At 40.0% G+C, this 16,911-nt stretch overlaps 1 protein-coding gene across 1 annotated transcript in view; it reads left to right on the top strand.

Annotated features, from left to right (window-relative positions):
* ECE2 (endothelin converting enzyme 2) overlaps window positions 1–16,911 on the top strand; it is a 282,303-nt gene that overhangs the window by 201,975 nt on the left and 63,417 nt on the right. The window contains exon 16 of the mRNA XM_053710343.1: window positions 14,716–14,783. Within this exon, the coding sequence (XP_053566318.1) occupies window positions 14,716–14,783 (68 nt within the window). The remainder of the gene's footprint in view (window positions 1–14,715; window positions 14,784–16,911) is intronic.

Raw genomic sequence — 16,911 nt, 5'->3', positions numbered from 1 at the left:
CCAGCCACAACAAGCACCACCTAAATTCTCAGTCTCAGACACCAGCCCCAACAAGCACCACCTAAATTCTCAGTCTCAGACACCAGCCACAACAAGCACCACCTAAAATTCACGCATTATAAAACACCTGTTATAAAAATAGTATTATTACTTTATATATGATAGGACGTGATTAAAGTTGACATGGTTAGTTTGAATGAAAATACTGTTTTTTTCTTTTTAGAGTCCACTTTACTCAAAGTATCAGGTAAAAGCAAGTGGTTATAGCATGTGTGAAAGTTTAGAACTCCCTGTGTTCAGAATAACCGGTCAAAGTCATTCTTACCGCAGCTACAATGATAAAAATCACTTTGAATTTAATAAACACTGATACCGATTTTAAATATGTTCAAGTATTATCTGTATTGCAGATTAATCATCTGATCACCCATGACCTCGGTAGCCTTAAAGTGATGGTAAACTTCAGACTATAAGAATGTTACAATAAAAAATATATTAGTTTGCAAGTAATACCATATCATTATTTTTTTTAAAGTGTATATATATTTTATAAAAAAAGATATATAATCCTTATTGGTATTGTCTGTTCCTCCACGCCCCCCCCCCCTTCATTTCCTCTTTTGTCTGGGCTGTAATGTATAGAGCAGTCCCACCCATTCTCTACATAGGCTTTCAAGGCCTTTAAAGGGGCTGGTCTTCAAGATTGTCCAATGACACACATGTTGATTGGATGTTCCCTGGATTTGTCATTAAAAAAAAAAATCATCCATGTGGGCCGGCATAACATTGTAATAGATGCATTATTATGTGAACTAATTTAACCCTTTCACAAATGGATTAAAAACAAAATAAAGTACACATATACAGCTAGATTACGAGTTGTGCGTTAAGGTAAAAAAGCAGTGTTATCAGGTCCTAACGCTGCTTTTTTACGCCCGCTGCTATTACGAGTCTTGCAGGTATAGGTGTACCACACACTTGTTTGGCCTTACCGCAAACCAACTTACGTAAAGTTTGTAAACCCTTTTTTCTATGGGACTTCCATAGCACTGGTATTACGAGTTTGTCCTGGGAGGCCAAAAAGTGAGCGGTACAGCCTACCCCGTCAAGATTCCTAACGCATTTTAAAGTCAGTAGTTATGAGTTTTACACTACAACGCTGTAGCATAAAACTCATAACTAAAATGCTAAAAAGTACACTAACACCCATAAACTACCTATTAACCCCTAAACCGAGGCCCTCCCGCATCGCAAACACTATAATAAAAATTTTAACCCCTAATCTGCCGCTCCGGACATCGCCGCCACTAGAATAAACATATTAACCCCTAAACCACCGCACTCCCACCTCGCAAACACTAGTTACATTTTATTAACCCCTAATCTGCTGCCCCCAACATCGCTGCCACCTACCTATATTTATTAACCCCCTAATCTGCCGTCCCCAACGTCACCGCCACTATTCTAAATTTATTAACCCTTTAAACCTAAGTCTAACCCTAACACCCCCTAACTTAAACATAATTTAAATAAATCTAAATAAAAATGACTATCATTAACTAAATTATTCCTATTTAAAACTAAATACTTACCTATAAAATAAACCCTAAGCTAGCTACAAATATAACTAATAGTTACATTGTAGCTAGCTTAGGGTTTATTTTTATTTTACAGCTAAGTTTGTATTTATTTTAACTAGGTAGAATAGTTACTAAATAGTTATTAACTATTTAATAACTACCTAACTAAAATAAATACAAATTAACCTGTAAAATAAAACCTAACCTAAGTTTCACTAACACCTAACACTACACTACAATTCAATCAATTCCCTACATTAAATACAATTAAATAAATTAAATGAGCTAAATCACACAAAAACCCCCATTAAATTACAGAAAATAAAAAACAAATTACAGTTCTTTAAACTAATTACACCTAATCTAAGAGCCCTATCAAAATAAAAAAGCCCCCCCCCCCAAATAAAAATCCCTAGTCTAAACTAAACTACCAATAGCCCTTAAAAGGGCCTTTTGCGGGGCATTGCCCCAAAGAAATCAGCTCTTTTACCTGTAAAAAAACAAACAACCCACCCCCCCAACAGTAAAACCCACCACCCACACAACCAACCCCCCAAATAAAAGCCTAACTAAAAAAACCTAAGCTCCCCATTGCCCTGAAAGGGCATTTGGATGGGCATTGCCCTTAAAAGGGCATTTAGCTCTATTGCTGCCCAAAGCCCTAACCTAAAAAATAAACCCACCCAATACACCCTTAAAAAATCCTAACACTAACCCCCGAAGATTCACTTACCGGGAGAAGTCTTCATCCAAGTGGCAAGAGGTCCTCAACGAAGCCGGCAGAAGTGGTCCTCCAGACGGGCAGAAGTCTTCATCCAGACGGCATATTCTATCTTCATCCTTCCGACGCGGAGCGGCTCCATCTTCAAGACATCCGGCGCGCAGCATCCTCTTCAAACGACGGCTTCTTCGGAATCCAAGATGGCGTCCCTTAGATTCCGATTGGCTGATAGAATTCTATCAGCCAATCGGAATTAAGGTAGAAAAAATCCTATTGGCTGATGCAGTCAGCCAATAAGATTGAACTTCAATCCTATTGGCTGATACAATTAGCCAATAGGATTGAGCTCGCATTCAATTGGCTGTTTGGAACAGCCAGTAGAATGCCAGCTCAATCCTATTGGCTGATTGCATCAGCCAATAGGATTTTTTTCTACCTTAATTCCGATTGGCTGATAGAATTCTATCAGCCAATCGGAATCTAAGGGACGCCATCTTGAATGACGTCACTTAAAGAGATATTCATTCCGAAGAAGCCGTCGTTTGAAGAGGATGCTCTGTGCCGGATGTCTTGAAGATGGAGCCGCTCCGCGTTGGAAAGGATGAAGATAGAAGATGCCGTCTGGATGAAGACTGCCCGTCTGGAGGACCACTTCTGCCCATTTTTTTTACAGGTAAAAGAGCTGATTTCTTTGGGGCAATGCCCCGCAAAAGGCCCTTTTAAGGGCTATTGGTAGTTTAGTTTAGGCTAGGGTTTTTTTTTTTATTTTGAGGGGGCTTTTTTTTTTTGATAGGGCTCTTAGATTAGGTGTAATTAGTTTAAAGATCTGTAATTTGTTTTTTATTTTCTGTAATTTAGTGTTGTTGTTTTTTTGTGATTTAGCTAATTTAATTTAATTTATTTAATTGTATTTAATGTAAGGAATTTATTTAATTGTAGTGTAGTGTTAGGTGTTATTGTAACTTAGGTTAGGTTTTATGTTACAGGTCAATTTGTATTTATTTTAGCTAGGTAGTTATTAAATAGTTAATAACTATTTAGTAACTATTCTACCTAGTTAAAATAAATACAAACTTGCCTGTAAAATAAAAATAAACCCTAAGCTAGCTACAATGTAACTATTAGTTATATTGTAGCTAGCTTAGGGTTTATTTTCTAGGTAAGTATTTAGTTTTAAATAGGAATAATTTAGTTAATGATAGGAATTTTATTTAGATTTAATTAAATTATATTTAAGTTAGGGGGGATTAGGGTTAGACTTAGATTTAGGGGTTGATACATTTAATATAGTGGCGGCGACGTTGGGGGCGGCAGATTAGGGGTTAGTAAGTGTAGGTAGGTTGCGGCGACATTGGGGGCGGGAAATTAGGGGTTAATAAATATAATGTAGATGTCGGCGATGTTGGGGGCAGCAGATTAGGGGTTAATAAGTATAATGTAGGTGGCGGCCATGTCCGGAGCGGCAGATTAGGGGTTAATAAATATAATGTAGGTGTCTGCGATGTCAGGGGTGGCAGATTAGGGGTTAATAAGTGTAAGATTAGGGGTGTTTAGACTCTGGGTTCATGTTAGGGTGTTAGGTGTAAACATAAAATGTGTTTCCCCATAGGAATCAATGGGGCTGCGTTACGGAGCTTTACGCTGCTTTTTGGCAGGTGTTAGACTTTTTCTTAGCCAGCTCTCCCCATTGATGTCTATGGGGAAATCGTGCACGAGCACTTACAACCAGCTCGTCACTGATTTAAGCAGCGCTGGTATTGGAGTGCGGTATGGTGCACAATTTTGCTCTACGCTCACTTCTTGTCTTTTAATGCCGGGTTTGTAAGAACCCGTAATACCAGCGCTGCAGGTAAGTGAGCGGTGAGGAAAAACTGCACGGTAGCACCGCACAGCTCATGACGCAAAACTCGTAATCTATGCGATAGTTTTTTAATGGCAAAGATTACATTTATGGCATTTGATTATTTAAAGTTTACCATCACTTTAACCATAACCTCCCAAAACAATTACCCCCCCCCAAACAATTATCTCGAATCACAAACCCTCAGCCACTTCAGTTAACCTTAACTTCCCAATATGCTGTTAAACCTAAACTCTCTACCACTATTAACCATGAACTAACTGGATCGCTCACCACTTTTAACTCTAATCTGCCCAAACCATCCACTGCTGTTAACCCTAACTGTACACATTCTATCCAGAGCAAGTTCCCCTACAAGCTAAAGCCTTTCTCCTAGTGCCTATCACCCACTCAGCACTCAAGAACCTTAACCTCCATGAACTCTTCATCTCAAGACCACCTTTTACTTAGAACTTAACAACCTATGAATCCCTCAGCAACCTCCATTTAGTGTAAGACCACTTGTAGCACAAGGTAACCCCCTCTGCAACAACCCATATAATACAAGGACGCCCATAGTCCCCATGGGTTCTCTCTTATTCATCAGAAATGAACCTTCCCTCTGTTTTTATTGGTTAATTAAATAATATTTTTTGTTGCTCACCAGGATTATAATTGCTTATAAGATACAATAGTTTGCCAACAAATAACATGCTCATTGCATTCTGAGGTTGGATTGTAAACACAGTAACGTTCTAAATAGAGGCCTGCGCAATGGAGCTGTTTAATGGTCTGTCAGTTAGGTAGATACATTAGAACACTGTGCACTAACTACCACCACATCAGCAGAATAAAATAAAGAACTGCTGTATGCATGAAACAACAACAGAAAGGCCAATAGGAATACACCAAACTTAAAATAATGTGTATGTATATATGTATATATGTATATATGTATATATATATATATATATATATATATATATATATACATATACACAGTGGATATACAAAGTCTACACACCCTGTTAAAATGTCTGGTTTCTGTGATGTAAAAAAATTACACAAAGATAAATCATTTCAGAACTTTTTCCACCTTTAATGTGACCTATAAACTACACAACTCAATTGAAAAACAAACTGAAATCTTTAAGGTGGAGGGAAGTAAACAAAAAAAACTAAAATAATGTGGTTGCATAAGTATGCATAAATATAACTGGGGATGTAGCTGTGTTCAGAATTAAGCAATCACATTCAAAACCATGTTAAATAAGAGTCATCACACACCTGCCATAATTTAAAGTGCCTCTGATTAACCCCAAATAAAGTTCAGCTGTTCTAGTAGATCTTTCCTGACATTTTCTTAGTTGTGTCCTACACAAAAGCCATGGTCCACAGAGAGCTTCCAAAGCATCAGAGGGATCTCATTGTTAAAAGGTATCAGTCAGGAGAAGGATATAAAAGAATTTCCAAGGCATTAGATATACCATGGAACACAGTGAAGACAGTCATCATCAAGTGGAGAACATATGGCACAACAATGACATTACCAAGAACTGGATGTCCCTCCAAAATTGATGAAAAGACGAGAAGAAAACTGGTCTGGGAGGCTACCAAGAGGCCTACAGCAACATTAAAGGAGCTGCAGGAATATCTGGCAAGTACTGGCTGTGTAGTACATGTGACAACAATCTCCCATATTCTTCATATGTTTGGGCTTTGGGGTAGACGGCAAGACGGAAGCCCTTTCTTTCAAAGAAAAACATCCAAGCCCAGCTAAATTGAGCAAAAACATATCTGAAGTCTCCCAAAAACATGTGAGAAAAGGTGTTATGGTCTGATGAAACCAAGGTTGAACTTTTTGGCAATAATTCCAAAAGATATGTTTGGCGCAAAAACAACACTGCACATCACCAAAAGAACACCATACCCACAGTGAAGCATGGTGGTGGCAGCATCATGCTTTGGGGCTGTTTTTCTTCAGCTGGAACTGGGGCCTTATTCAAGGTAGAGGGAATTATGAACAGTTCCAAATACCAGTCAATATTGGCACTAAACCTTCAGGCTTCTGCTAGAAAGCTGAACATGAAGAGGATCTTCATCTTTCAGCATGACAAGCATACATCCAAATCAACAAAGGAATGGCTTCACCAGAAGAAGATTAAAGTTTTGGAATGGCCCAGCCAGAGCCCAGACCTGAATCCAATCGAAAATCTGTGGGGTGATCTGAAGAGGGCTGTGCACAGGAGATGCCCTCACAATCTGACAGATTTGGAGTGTTTTTGCAAAGAAGAGTGGGCAAATCTTGCCAAGTCAAGATGTGCCATGCTGATAGACTCATACCCAAAAAGACTGAGTGCTGTAATAAAATCAAAAGTTGCTTCATCAAAGTATTAGTTTTTTATTTTTTTATTTTTACTTCCCTTCACCTAAAAGATTGCAGGTTTTTTTTTAATTGAGTTGCATAGTTTATAGGTCACATTAAAGGTGGAAAAAGTTCTGAAATTATTTATCTTTGTCTCATTTTTTTACATCACAGAAACCTGCCATTTTAACAGGGGTGTGTAGACTTTTTATATCCACTATATATATATATATATATATATATATATATATATATATATATATATATATATATATATATATATATATCATCTTCCATGTACTACAAACCCACACAGATAAAGACCCAGAAAAATATACCTTGAATACACAATCAAAGAAAGGTAATGATCCAGTTCTGTTTTGTAAATAAAGAGAAAAAGAGTTGAAGTGGGGAGAAATAATGGGGGCCAGGTTTAAAGGATTTGAACCTCATAGTGGGTTCCTAAAGACATAAGGTGCTTTGTCATCTAAAGTTGCACATCTGCTATAGTTGTTTTACAACACTTCTTAGATGCAGATAGCTAATGCAGAAAAATAAACTAATTACCACACACTAAAAACATAATTTATGCTTACCTGATAAATTTATTTCTCTTGTAGTGTATCCAGTCCACGGATCATCCATTACTTGTGGGATATTCTCCTTCCCAACAGGAAGTTGCAAGAGGATCACCCACAGCAGAGCTGCTATATAGCTCCTCCCCTCACTGCCAAATCCAGTCATTCGACCGAAACAAGCCGAGAAAAGGAGAAACCATAGGGTGCAGTGGTGACTGTAGTTTAATTAAAATTTAGACCTGCCTGAAAAGGACAGGGCGGGCCGTGGACTGGATACACTACAAGAGAAATAAATTTATCAGGTAAGCATAAATTATATTTTCTCTTGTTAAGTGTATCCAGTCCACGGATCATCCATTACTTGTGGGATACCAATACCAAAGCTAAAGTACACGGATGATGGGAGGGACAAGGCAGGAACTTAAACTGAAGGAACCACTGCCTGTAGAACCTTTCTCCCAAAAACAGCCTCCGAAGAAGCAAAAGTATCAAATTTGTAAAATTTGGAAAAAGTATGAAGGGAAGACCAAGTTGCAGCCTTGCAAATCTGTTCAACAGAGGCCTCATTTTTAAAGGCCCAGGTGGAAGCCACAGCTCTAGTAGAATGATCTGTAATCCTTTCAGGAGGCTGCTGTCCAGCAGTCTCTTAGGCTAAACGGATTATACTCCGAAGCCAAAAAGAAAGAGAGGTTGCCGAGGCCTTCTGACCTCTCCTCTGTCCAGAGTAAACAACAAACAGGTTAGATGTTTGGCGAAAATCTTTAGTAGCCTGTAAGTAAAACTTCAAGGCACGGACTACGTCTAGATTATGCAAAAGACGTTCCTTCTTTGAAGAAGGATTAGGACATAATGATGGAACAACAATCTCTTGATTGATATTCTTGTTAGAAACCACCTTAGGTAAAAACCCAGGTTTTGTACGCAGAACAACTTTATCTGAATGAAAGATCAGATAAGGAGAATCACAATGTAAGGCAGATAACTCCGAGACTCTTCGAGCCGAGGAAATAGCCATCAGAAAAAGAACTTTCCATGAAAGAAGTTTGATATCAATAGAATGAAGGGGTTCAAACGGAACCCCTTGAAGAACTTTAAGAACCAAGTTTAAGCTCCATGGAGGAGCAACAGGTTTAAACACAGGCTTAATTCTAACTAAAGCCTGACAAAATGCCTGAACGTCTGGAACTTCTGCCAGACGCTTGTGTAAAAGAATAGACAGAGCAGAAATCTGTCCCTTTAAAGAACTAGCTGATAATCCTTTGTCCAAACCCTCTTGGAGGAAGGACAATATCCTAGGAATCCTAACCCTACTCCATGAGTAATTCTTGGATTCACACCAATGAAGATATTTACGCCATATCTTGTGGTAAATTTTCCTGGTGACAGGCTTTCGTGCCTGTATTAAGGTATCAATTACTGACTCGGAGAAGCCACGCTTTGATAGGATCAAGCGTTCAATCTCCATGCAGTCAGTCTCAGAGAAAGTAGATTCGGATGATTGAAAGGACCTTGTATTAGAAGGTCTTGTCTCAGAGGCAGAGTCCATGGTGGAAAGGCTGACATGTCCACTAGGTCTGCATACCAGGTCCTGCGTGGCCACGCAGGTGCTATCAATATCACCGATGCTCTTTCCTGTTTAATTTTGGCAATCAGACGAGGGAGCAGAGGAAACGGTGGAAACACATAAGCCAGGTTGAAGAACCAAGGCGCTGCTAGAGCATCTATCAGTGCCGCTTCTGGGTCCCTGGACCTGGATCCGTAACAAGGAAGCTTGGTGTTCTGGCGAGACGCCATGAGATCCAATTCTGGTTTGCCCCAACGGAGAACCAATTGAGCGAACACCTCCAGATGGAGTTCCCATTCCCCCGGATGAAAAGTCTGACGACTTAGAAAATCCGCCTCCCAGTTCTCTACACCTGGGATATGGATCGCTGACAGGTGGCAAGAGTGAGTCTCTGCCCAGCGAATTATCTTGGAGACTTCTGACATCGCTAGAGAACTCCTGGTTCCCCCTTGATGGTTGATGTAAGCCACAGTCGTGATGTTGTCCGACTGAAATCTGATGAACCTGAGGCCAAGCCAGAAGAGCATTGAATATTGCTCTTAACTCCAGAATATTTATTGGGAGGAGTTTCTCCTCCTGAGTCCATGAACCCTGAGCCTTCAGGGAGTTCCAGACTGCACCCCAACCTAGAAGGCTGGCATCTGTTGTTACAATTGTCCAATCTGGTCTGCGAAAGGTCATACCCTTGGACAGATGGGCCCGAGATAACCACCAGAGAAGGTTTCCTGATCCAGATTTAGTAGAGGGGACAAATCTGTGTAATCCCCATTCCACTGACACAGCATGCATAATTGCAGTGGTCTGAGATGCAGGCGCGCGAATGGCACTATGTCCATCGCCGCTACCATTAAGCCGATTACTTCCATGCACTGAGCCACCGTGGGGCGCGGAATGGAGTGAAGAACACGGCAAGCATTTAGAAGTTTTGATAACCTGGACTCCGTCAGGTAAATTTTCATTTCTACAGAATCTATTAGAGTCCCTAGGAAGGAAACCCTCGTGAGAGGAGATAGAGAACTCTTTTCTTCGTTCACTTTCCACCCATGCGACCTCAGGAATGCCAGAACTATCTCTGTATGAGATTTGGCAATTTGAAAGCTTGACGCCTGTATCAGGATATCGTCCAGGTAAGGAGCCACCGCTATGCCTCGCGGTCTTAGGACCGCCAGAAGTGAGCCCAGAACCTTTGTAAAAATTCTTGGGGCTGTAGCCAACCCGAATGGAAGAGCTACAAATTGGTAATGCCTGTCTAGAAAGGCAAACCTCAGGAACTGATGATGATTCTTGTGAATCGGAATGTGAAGGTAGGCATCCTTTAAGTCCACTGTGGTCATGTACTGACCCTCTTGGATCATGGGTAAAATGGTTCGAATAGTTTCCATCTTGAATGACGGAACTCTGAGGAATTTGTTTAGGATCTTTAAATCCAAAATTGGTCTGAAGGTTCCCTCTTTTTTGGGAACCACAAACAGATTTGAATAAAACCCCTGTCCTTGTTCCGTCCGCGGAACTGGATGGATCACTCCCATTACAAGGAGATCTTGTACGCATCTTAGGAATGCCTCTTTCTTTATCTGGTTTGCAGATAATCTTGAAAGGTGAAATCTCCCTTGTGGAGGAGAAGCTTTGAAGTCCAGAAGATATCCCTGAGATATGATCTCCAACGCCCAGGGATCCTGAACATCTCTTGCCCACGCCTGGGCGAAGAGAGAGAGTCTGCCCCCTACTAGATCCGTTGTCGGATAGGGGGCCGCTCCTTCATGCTGTCTTAGAGGCAGCAGCAGGCTTTCTGGCCTGCTTGCCCTTGTTCCAGGACTGGTTAGGTTTCCAGGCCTGCTTGGATTGAGCAAAAGTTCCCTCTTGTTTTGAAGCAGAGGAAGTTGATGCTGCACCTGCCTTGAAATTTCGAAAGGCATGAAAATTAGACTGTTTGGCCTTTGATTTGGCCCTGTCCTGAGGAAGGGTATGACCCTTACCTCCAGTAATGTCATAATAATAATTTCTTTCAAACCAGGCCCGAATAAGGTCTGCCCCTTGAAAGGAATGTTGAGTAATTTAGACTTTGAAGTCACATCAGCTGACCAGGATTTGAGCCATAGTGCCCTACGCGCCTGGATGGCGAATCCGGAATTTTTAGCCGTTAGTTTAGTCAAATGAACAATGGCATCAGAAACAAATGAGTTAGCTAGCTTAAGAGTTCTAAGCTTGTCAACAATTTCAGTCAATGGAGCTGTATGGATGGCCTCTTCCAGGGCCTCAAACCAGAATGCCGCCGCAGCAGTGACAGGCGCAATGCATGCAAGGGGCTGTAAAATAAAACCTTGTTGAATAAACATTTTCTTAAGGTAACCCTCTAATTTTTTATCCATTGGATCTGAAAAAGCACAACTGTCCTCAACCGGGATAGCGGTACGCTTTGCTAAAGTAGAAACTGCTCTCTCCACCTTAGGGACAGTCTGCCATAAGTCCCGTGTAGTGGCATCTATTGGAAACATTTTTCTAAATATAGGAGGTGGGGAAAGGGCACACCGGGCCTATCCCACTCCTTACTAATAATTTCTGTAAGCCTTTTAGGTATTGGAAAAACATCAGTACTCACCGGCACTGCATAGTATTTATCCAGCCTACACAATTTCTCTGGCACTGCAATTGTGTCACAGTCATTCAGAGCAGCTAATACCTCCCCAAGCAATACACAGAGGTTCTCAAGCTTAAATTTAAAATTAGAAATCTCTGAATCAGGTCTCCCCGATTCAGAGACGTCACCCACAGACTGAAACTCTCCGTCCTCAGGTTCTGCATATTGTGACGCAGTATCAGACATGGCTCTTACAGCATCTACGCGCTCTGTATCTCGTCTAACCCCAGAGCTATCACGCTTGCCTCTCAATTCAGGCAATCTGGATAATACCTCTGACAGGGTATTATTCATGATTGCAGCCATGTCCTGCAAAGTAATCTCTATGGGCGTCCCTGATGTACTTGGCGCCATATTAGCGTGCGTCCCTTGAGCGGGAGGCGAAGGGTCCGACACGTGGGGAGAGTTAGTCGGCATAACTTCCCCCTCGACAGACCCCTCTGGTGACAATTCTTTTATAGATAAAGACTGATCTTTACTGTTTAAGGTGAAATCAATACATTTAGTACACATTCTCCTATGGGGCTCCACCATGGCTTTTAAACATAATGAACAAGTATCCTCTGTTTCAGACATGTTTGTACAGACTAGCAATGAGACTAGCAAGCTTGGAAAACACTTTAAAGCAAGTTAACAAGCAATATAAAAAAACGTTACTGTGCCTTTAAGAGAAACAAATTTTGACAAAATTTGAAATAACAGTGAAAAAAGGCAGTTACACTAACAAAATTTTTACAGTGTATGTAACAAGTCAGCAGAGCATTGCACCCACTTGCAAATGGATGATTAACCCCTTAATAACAAAAACAGAATAATAAATGACACAAACGTTTTTTAACCCCTTAAGGACCAGCGACGTACCCTGTATGTCGCTGGCCTTTTTTTTGGACTTGATTGTTTTATAGCGTGGTCTTGCCACCAGCGTTGAGACTGCTCTATTCCACAAAGCCTGCTAGAGGGAGTGCATTAATAGCATGTTCTTGCTAGACTTGTGCTATTATGTCCTGAAAAAACCCTTAACAACCACTGACATACAGGGTACATTGTGGTCATTAAGGGGTTAAACACAGTCACAACAACTGCCACAGTCTACTGTGATTGTTACCCTCCTCAAACACGACTTTGAAGCCTTTTGAGCCCTTCAGAGATGTCCTGTATCATGCAGAGGGAAGCTGAATGTCTCTGTCAGTATTTTAACTGCACAGAAAAGCACTAAAATAGGCCCTTCCCACTCATATTGCAACAGTGGAAAGCTTCAGGAAACTGTTTCTAGGCAAAAATCAAGCCAGCCATGTGGAAAAAAACTAGGCCCCAATAAGTTTTGTCACCAAACATATATAAAAACGATTAACATGCCAGCAAACGTTTTATATTACACTTTTATAAGAGTATGTATCTCTGTTAATAAGCCTGATACCAGTCGCTATCACTGCATTTAAGGCTTAACTTACATTAATCCGGTATCAGCAGCATTTTTCTAGCAAATTCCATCCCTAGAAATATATTAACTGCACATACCTTATTGCAGGAAAACTTGCACGCCATTCCCCCTCTGAAGTTACCTCACTCCTCAGAATATGTGAGAACGGCAGTGGATCTTAGTTACTTCTGCTAAGATCATAGAAATCACAGGCAGATTCTTCTTCTAATGCTGCCTGAGATGAAACAGTACACTCCGGTACCATTTAAAAATAACAAACTTTTGATTGAAGTTAAAAAACTAACTATAATACACCACTCTCCTCTTACTACGTCCATCTTTGTTGAGAGTTGCAAGAGAATGACTGGATATGGCAGTGAGGGGAGGAGCTATATAGCAGCTCTGCTGTGGGTGATCCTCTTGCAACTTCCTGTTGGGAAGGAGAATATCCCACAAGTAATGGATGATCCGTGGACTGGATACACTTAACAAGAGAAAAACTAGCTGCCGTCCTGACCCCCACCACAATAACAGCTAACTATAGCCCACTACTTAATAAGAACTCACTCTAAAATTAATCCTCTTAACCTCCAAATGTTTCCCCTTTCCTAAAAAAGCTCCTTATCTAAAATGAAGCAATTCTCTTTAAATTACACGACTAAAATCGTTGCTGTGGAGAGGGGGTCACATTTGTGTTTGTTGTAACTTTAGTGGGTAAGTTAGGTAAGGGGGTTAATTTTAGATAGAGTGTTAATTTTAATGGGACATTTTAGGTAAGGGATTCATTTAGGCTAGGGTTAATTTCAGTAGGGAGGTTTTTGGTGGTTAGGTCATTTGTGGTTAGAGTTATCTTGTGAGGTATTTGCTGATAGGATTAACTTGTGGCAATGGGTTACATTTTAGTGGATTGCAAGTAGCAAATTGTCATTAAAGGGACATACAACCTACAATTTTCTTTCATGTTTCAGAAAGAGCATATCATTTTAAACACCTTTCCAATGTACTTCTATTATCTCACCTGCTTCACTCTTTTGGTATTCTTTGTTGAAGAAGGATCAATGCATTACTGGGAGTTAGTTAACACATTGGGTGAGCCAATAACATGATACATATTTTAGCAGACACCAATCAGCAGCTCTTGTGCCTACCTAGGTATGTGCCTACCTTTTCAACAAAAGATACCAAAAGAACAAATCAAATTAGATAATAGAAGTAAATTGGAAAGTTGTTTAAAATAATGTGCTCTATCTGAATCATGAAATAAAAAAATTGTGTTTGTGTCCCTTTAAACAAACTCATACACAAAATGACCATTGTTCTTTCACATAACCTAATAAAACACACTAAGGGGCCTATCTATCAAGCTCCAAACGGAGCTTGAAGGCCCGTGTTTCTGTGGAGTCTTCAGACTCGCTAGAAACACAAGTTATGGAGCAGCGGTTTAAAGACCACTGCTCCATAACCCTGTCCGCCTGCTCTGATGAGGCGGACAGACATCGCCGGAAATCAACCCGATCGAGTACGATCGGGTTGATTGACACCCCCCCTGCTGGCGGCCTATTGGCCGCATGTCTGCAGGGGGCGGCGTTGCACCAGCAGCTCATGTGAGCTGCTGGTGCAATGCTGAATACGGAGAGCGTATTGCTCTCCGCATTCAGCGATGTCTGTCGGACCTGATCCACACTGTCGGATCAGGTCCGACAGACATTTGTTAAATTGGCCTCTATGCCTTTTAGTATACCCAATAAAAAAAATACAAGGACCAACCATTCTGCATACACAATGAATCCTCAACACCATACAGGGGTATTGTAATGTTAAACCCCAAACATATTCACATACCCTCTGTTTTTTTTTAATCTACTTTATTGTCAAACATTTATTCCATTTTGCACTTTCAGCTAGGTCATTATACCATTCTTTCCTTAGCACTGTCCTACCCTTAAATACTGATTTCTAATGTATCCTTGCATCTGTTCTTATCTGCTTCTACCTTTTCCCTTTCTCAGAGCACTGAATTTTGGAGGTATTGGGGTGGTGATGGGACACGAGCTGACTCATGCCTTTGATGATCAGGGTAGGTGACAAATTATCTGAGAAAAATTTAGTTTCACTGGGTCTGGGGTAGTGTATTTCACTATTTACTAGTTGAAATATTTTGTCCAGATTGACCAGGCATAATAGCTTAGACTAATGGTGGGCAACTGGCGCAATTAGGTATATGAACCAAAAGCAAACAGTATCAGCAGTAGAAAAAAAGACCGAACGAATGCCTTGAAATGTATTGCAAGAATCTTATATAATGTATGGTAGACTCACATGTACTGTCAACAGAGTCAGAACATACTTGAGCAAATCTACCAAGAGGGAAGATCAAAGGGTTATCTTGTTACCTATTACTGATGCACAATTATTACAAAAGTTATATTGTTTCACAGCAGGGATTTTTATTTAAAGGGACATTAAACACTAAATACACTCTAGATAGAATGATGCATTCAAAGAAAAGATTAGTCCATGACTAACATGTAGATGTATTTTTTAAAGTTTCATTAGTTGTTTAAAAAGTGACAAAATAAGTGTAAAGTTTTAGTGTCTATAAAACACTGGGAGCTGCCATGTTGTAACTTGAGTTACCTTCTCTGCTGTGGCCAATTAGGGACAGTTATAAATAGGTCACTAGAGTGTGCAGCCAATGGCTGTGTGGAATAGAACAGTGTTCTGCACTTCCATTTCTAACAGGAACTGAAAAGCTCACAATTTCAGAATGGAATTACAGGCAAAGAGGACAAAATAAATAATGAAAGTATATTGCAGAGTTGTTTTATATATACAATTTATCATTTTATATTACCATCTCAAAGTGTTTAATGTCCCTTTAACAACAATATATGCATGATCATAGGGAATGGAATTTGTTGTAGAGACACCTGATAATTTAAGAAATGACATACGGGTATTGAGCATTGCATCAGCCTATCTATACAAAAGATAACAGGTGGAACTAGTCAAGCCTAATGAGCAGTGGCCTGATTGGCTGAAAAGATAAGGCATATGCATAGGTAAAAGTATTTAAAAGCTGTGACACACAATGCTGTGGGTTTTTTTTTGCATTGAGAAGGCCCGTGTATTGGCCAAAACTGGCCTGCAGTATAGCTTTTTAAAACTAATATTTTGTCATCATTTCCTTGCTCCTTTTAATCACCCCCTTAACTGATGCCTGAGGTTTCTGGTATCGGCCAGGAATACTTGGTGGGGGGGAGACTACTTGCAGTAGGGCAGGTTAGTGATTTTTGTGTTTGTCTAGCTTTCCCTTATGTGTCTATACACATAGTTAACTCTCTGATTTTATTTAACTATTTATAAAAAAAACAACAACAAAAACACATTACTGGGTCAGGTAGGAGGTAGTGCACCAAACCTCTCATTCTTTTATTTTTCTATAGCATATAGCAATTTAGATTGGTAGTAACACCAGTTTGAAATAGAGATCTGTTCTCCTATAAAACTGATAACAACCTGACTAATTCATTTTTTTCATACATAATAAAATGGCTCATTTAAACATCTGTCAACAATCACATAATTAGAATACTTTAAATGTCAGCAACCTGACACTTAGGGTCCGATTTTCTAAAAATCTCTGGGCTGGCAAGATTCTATCAGATGCTTTATATCAGTATATATCCCTCTGGGGTTGTTTTAAAGGCAATTTGTACCTTGAGAACCGTGTATCTCATTAAGGGGAGTTCACTTATATGTTTTTTGTTAAGGAGAGACACTTTACAGTAACATAAGCTTATGATTTCTCTCCATGCTTGATCAGTTTATTTTCTTGTAAAGAATAAGAATTCCCCAAGTTTGAAGAAGAAGAACCAGTTTCAATAAAAGTAGACAAAGGGATACTGCCAGTAAAGGTGTCAGAACCTGCAAGAAGATGAGTGACATGGGTACAGTCTGTGGCAGGCTGTGTAGTGTATGATCTTACTAAATAGATTGTATTCAAAATCTTTATTTAAACAGATTCATTGACTGACAGCTGAAATAATATAGAAAGAGCATAAGATACAAAATGTTAGATATAACAAGCAGGTCTCTAGGCCTTGTAGTTGCATGGGTACACTGGCCTAAATAGCAGAAGCTGATCTTTTATAAAACATATATCACCAGGACAGCAGTCTTTATTACTATCACATCTGCTCCTT

Source organism: Bombina bombina, chromosome 4, assembly GCF_027579735.1.
Source record: "Bombina bombina isolate aBomBom1 chromosome 4, aBomBom1.pri, whole genome shotgun sequence".
NCBI classification, from domain to species: Eukaryota; Metazoa; Chordata; class Amphibia; order Anura; family Bombinatoridae; genus Bombina; species Bombina bombina.
Note: the sequence above shows the minus strand (reverse complement) of the source record. Positions and strands in the feature narration are given on the sequence as shown.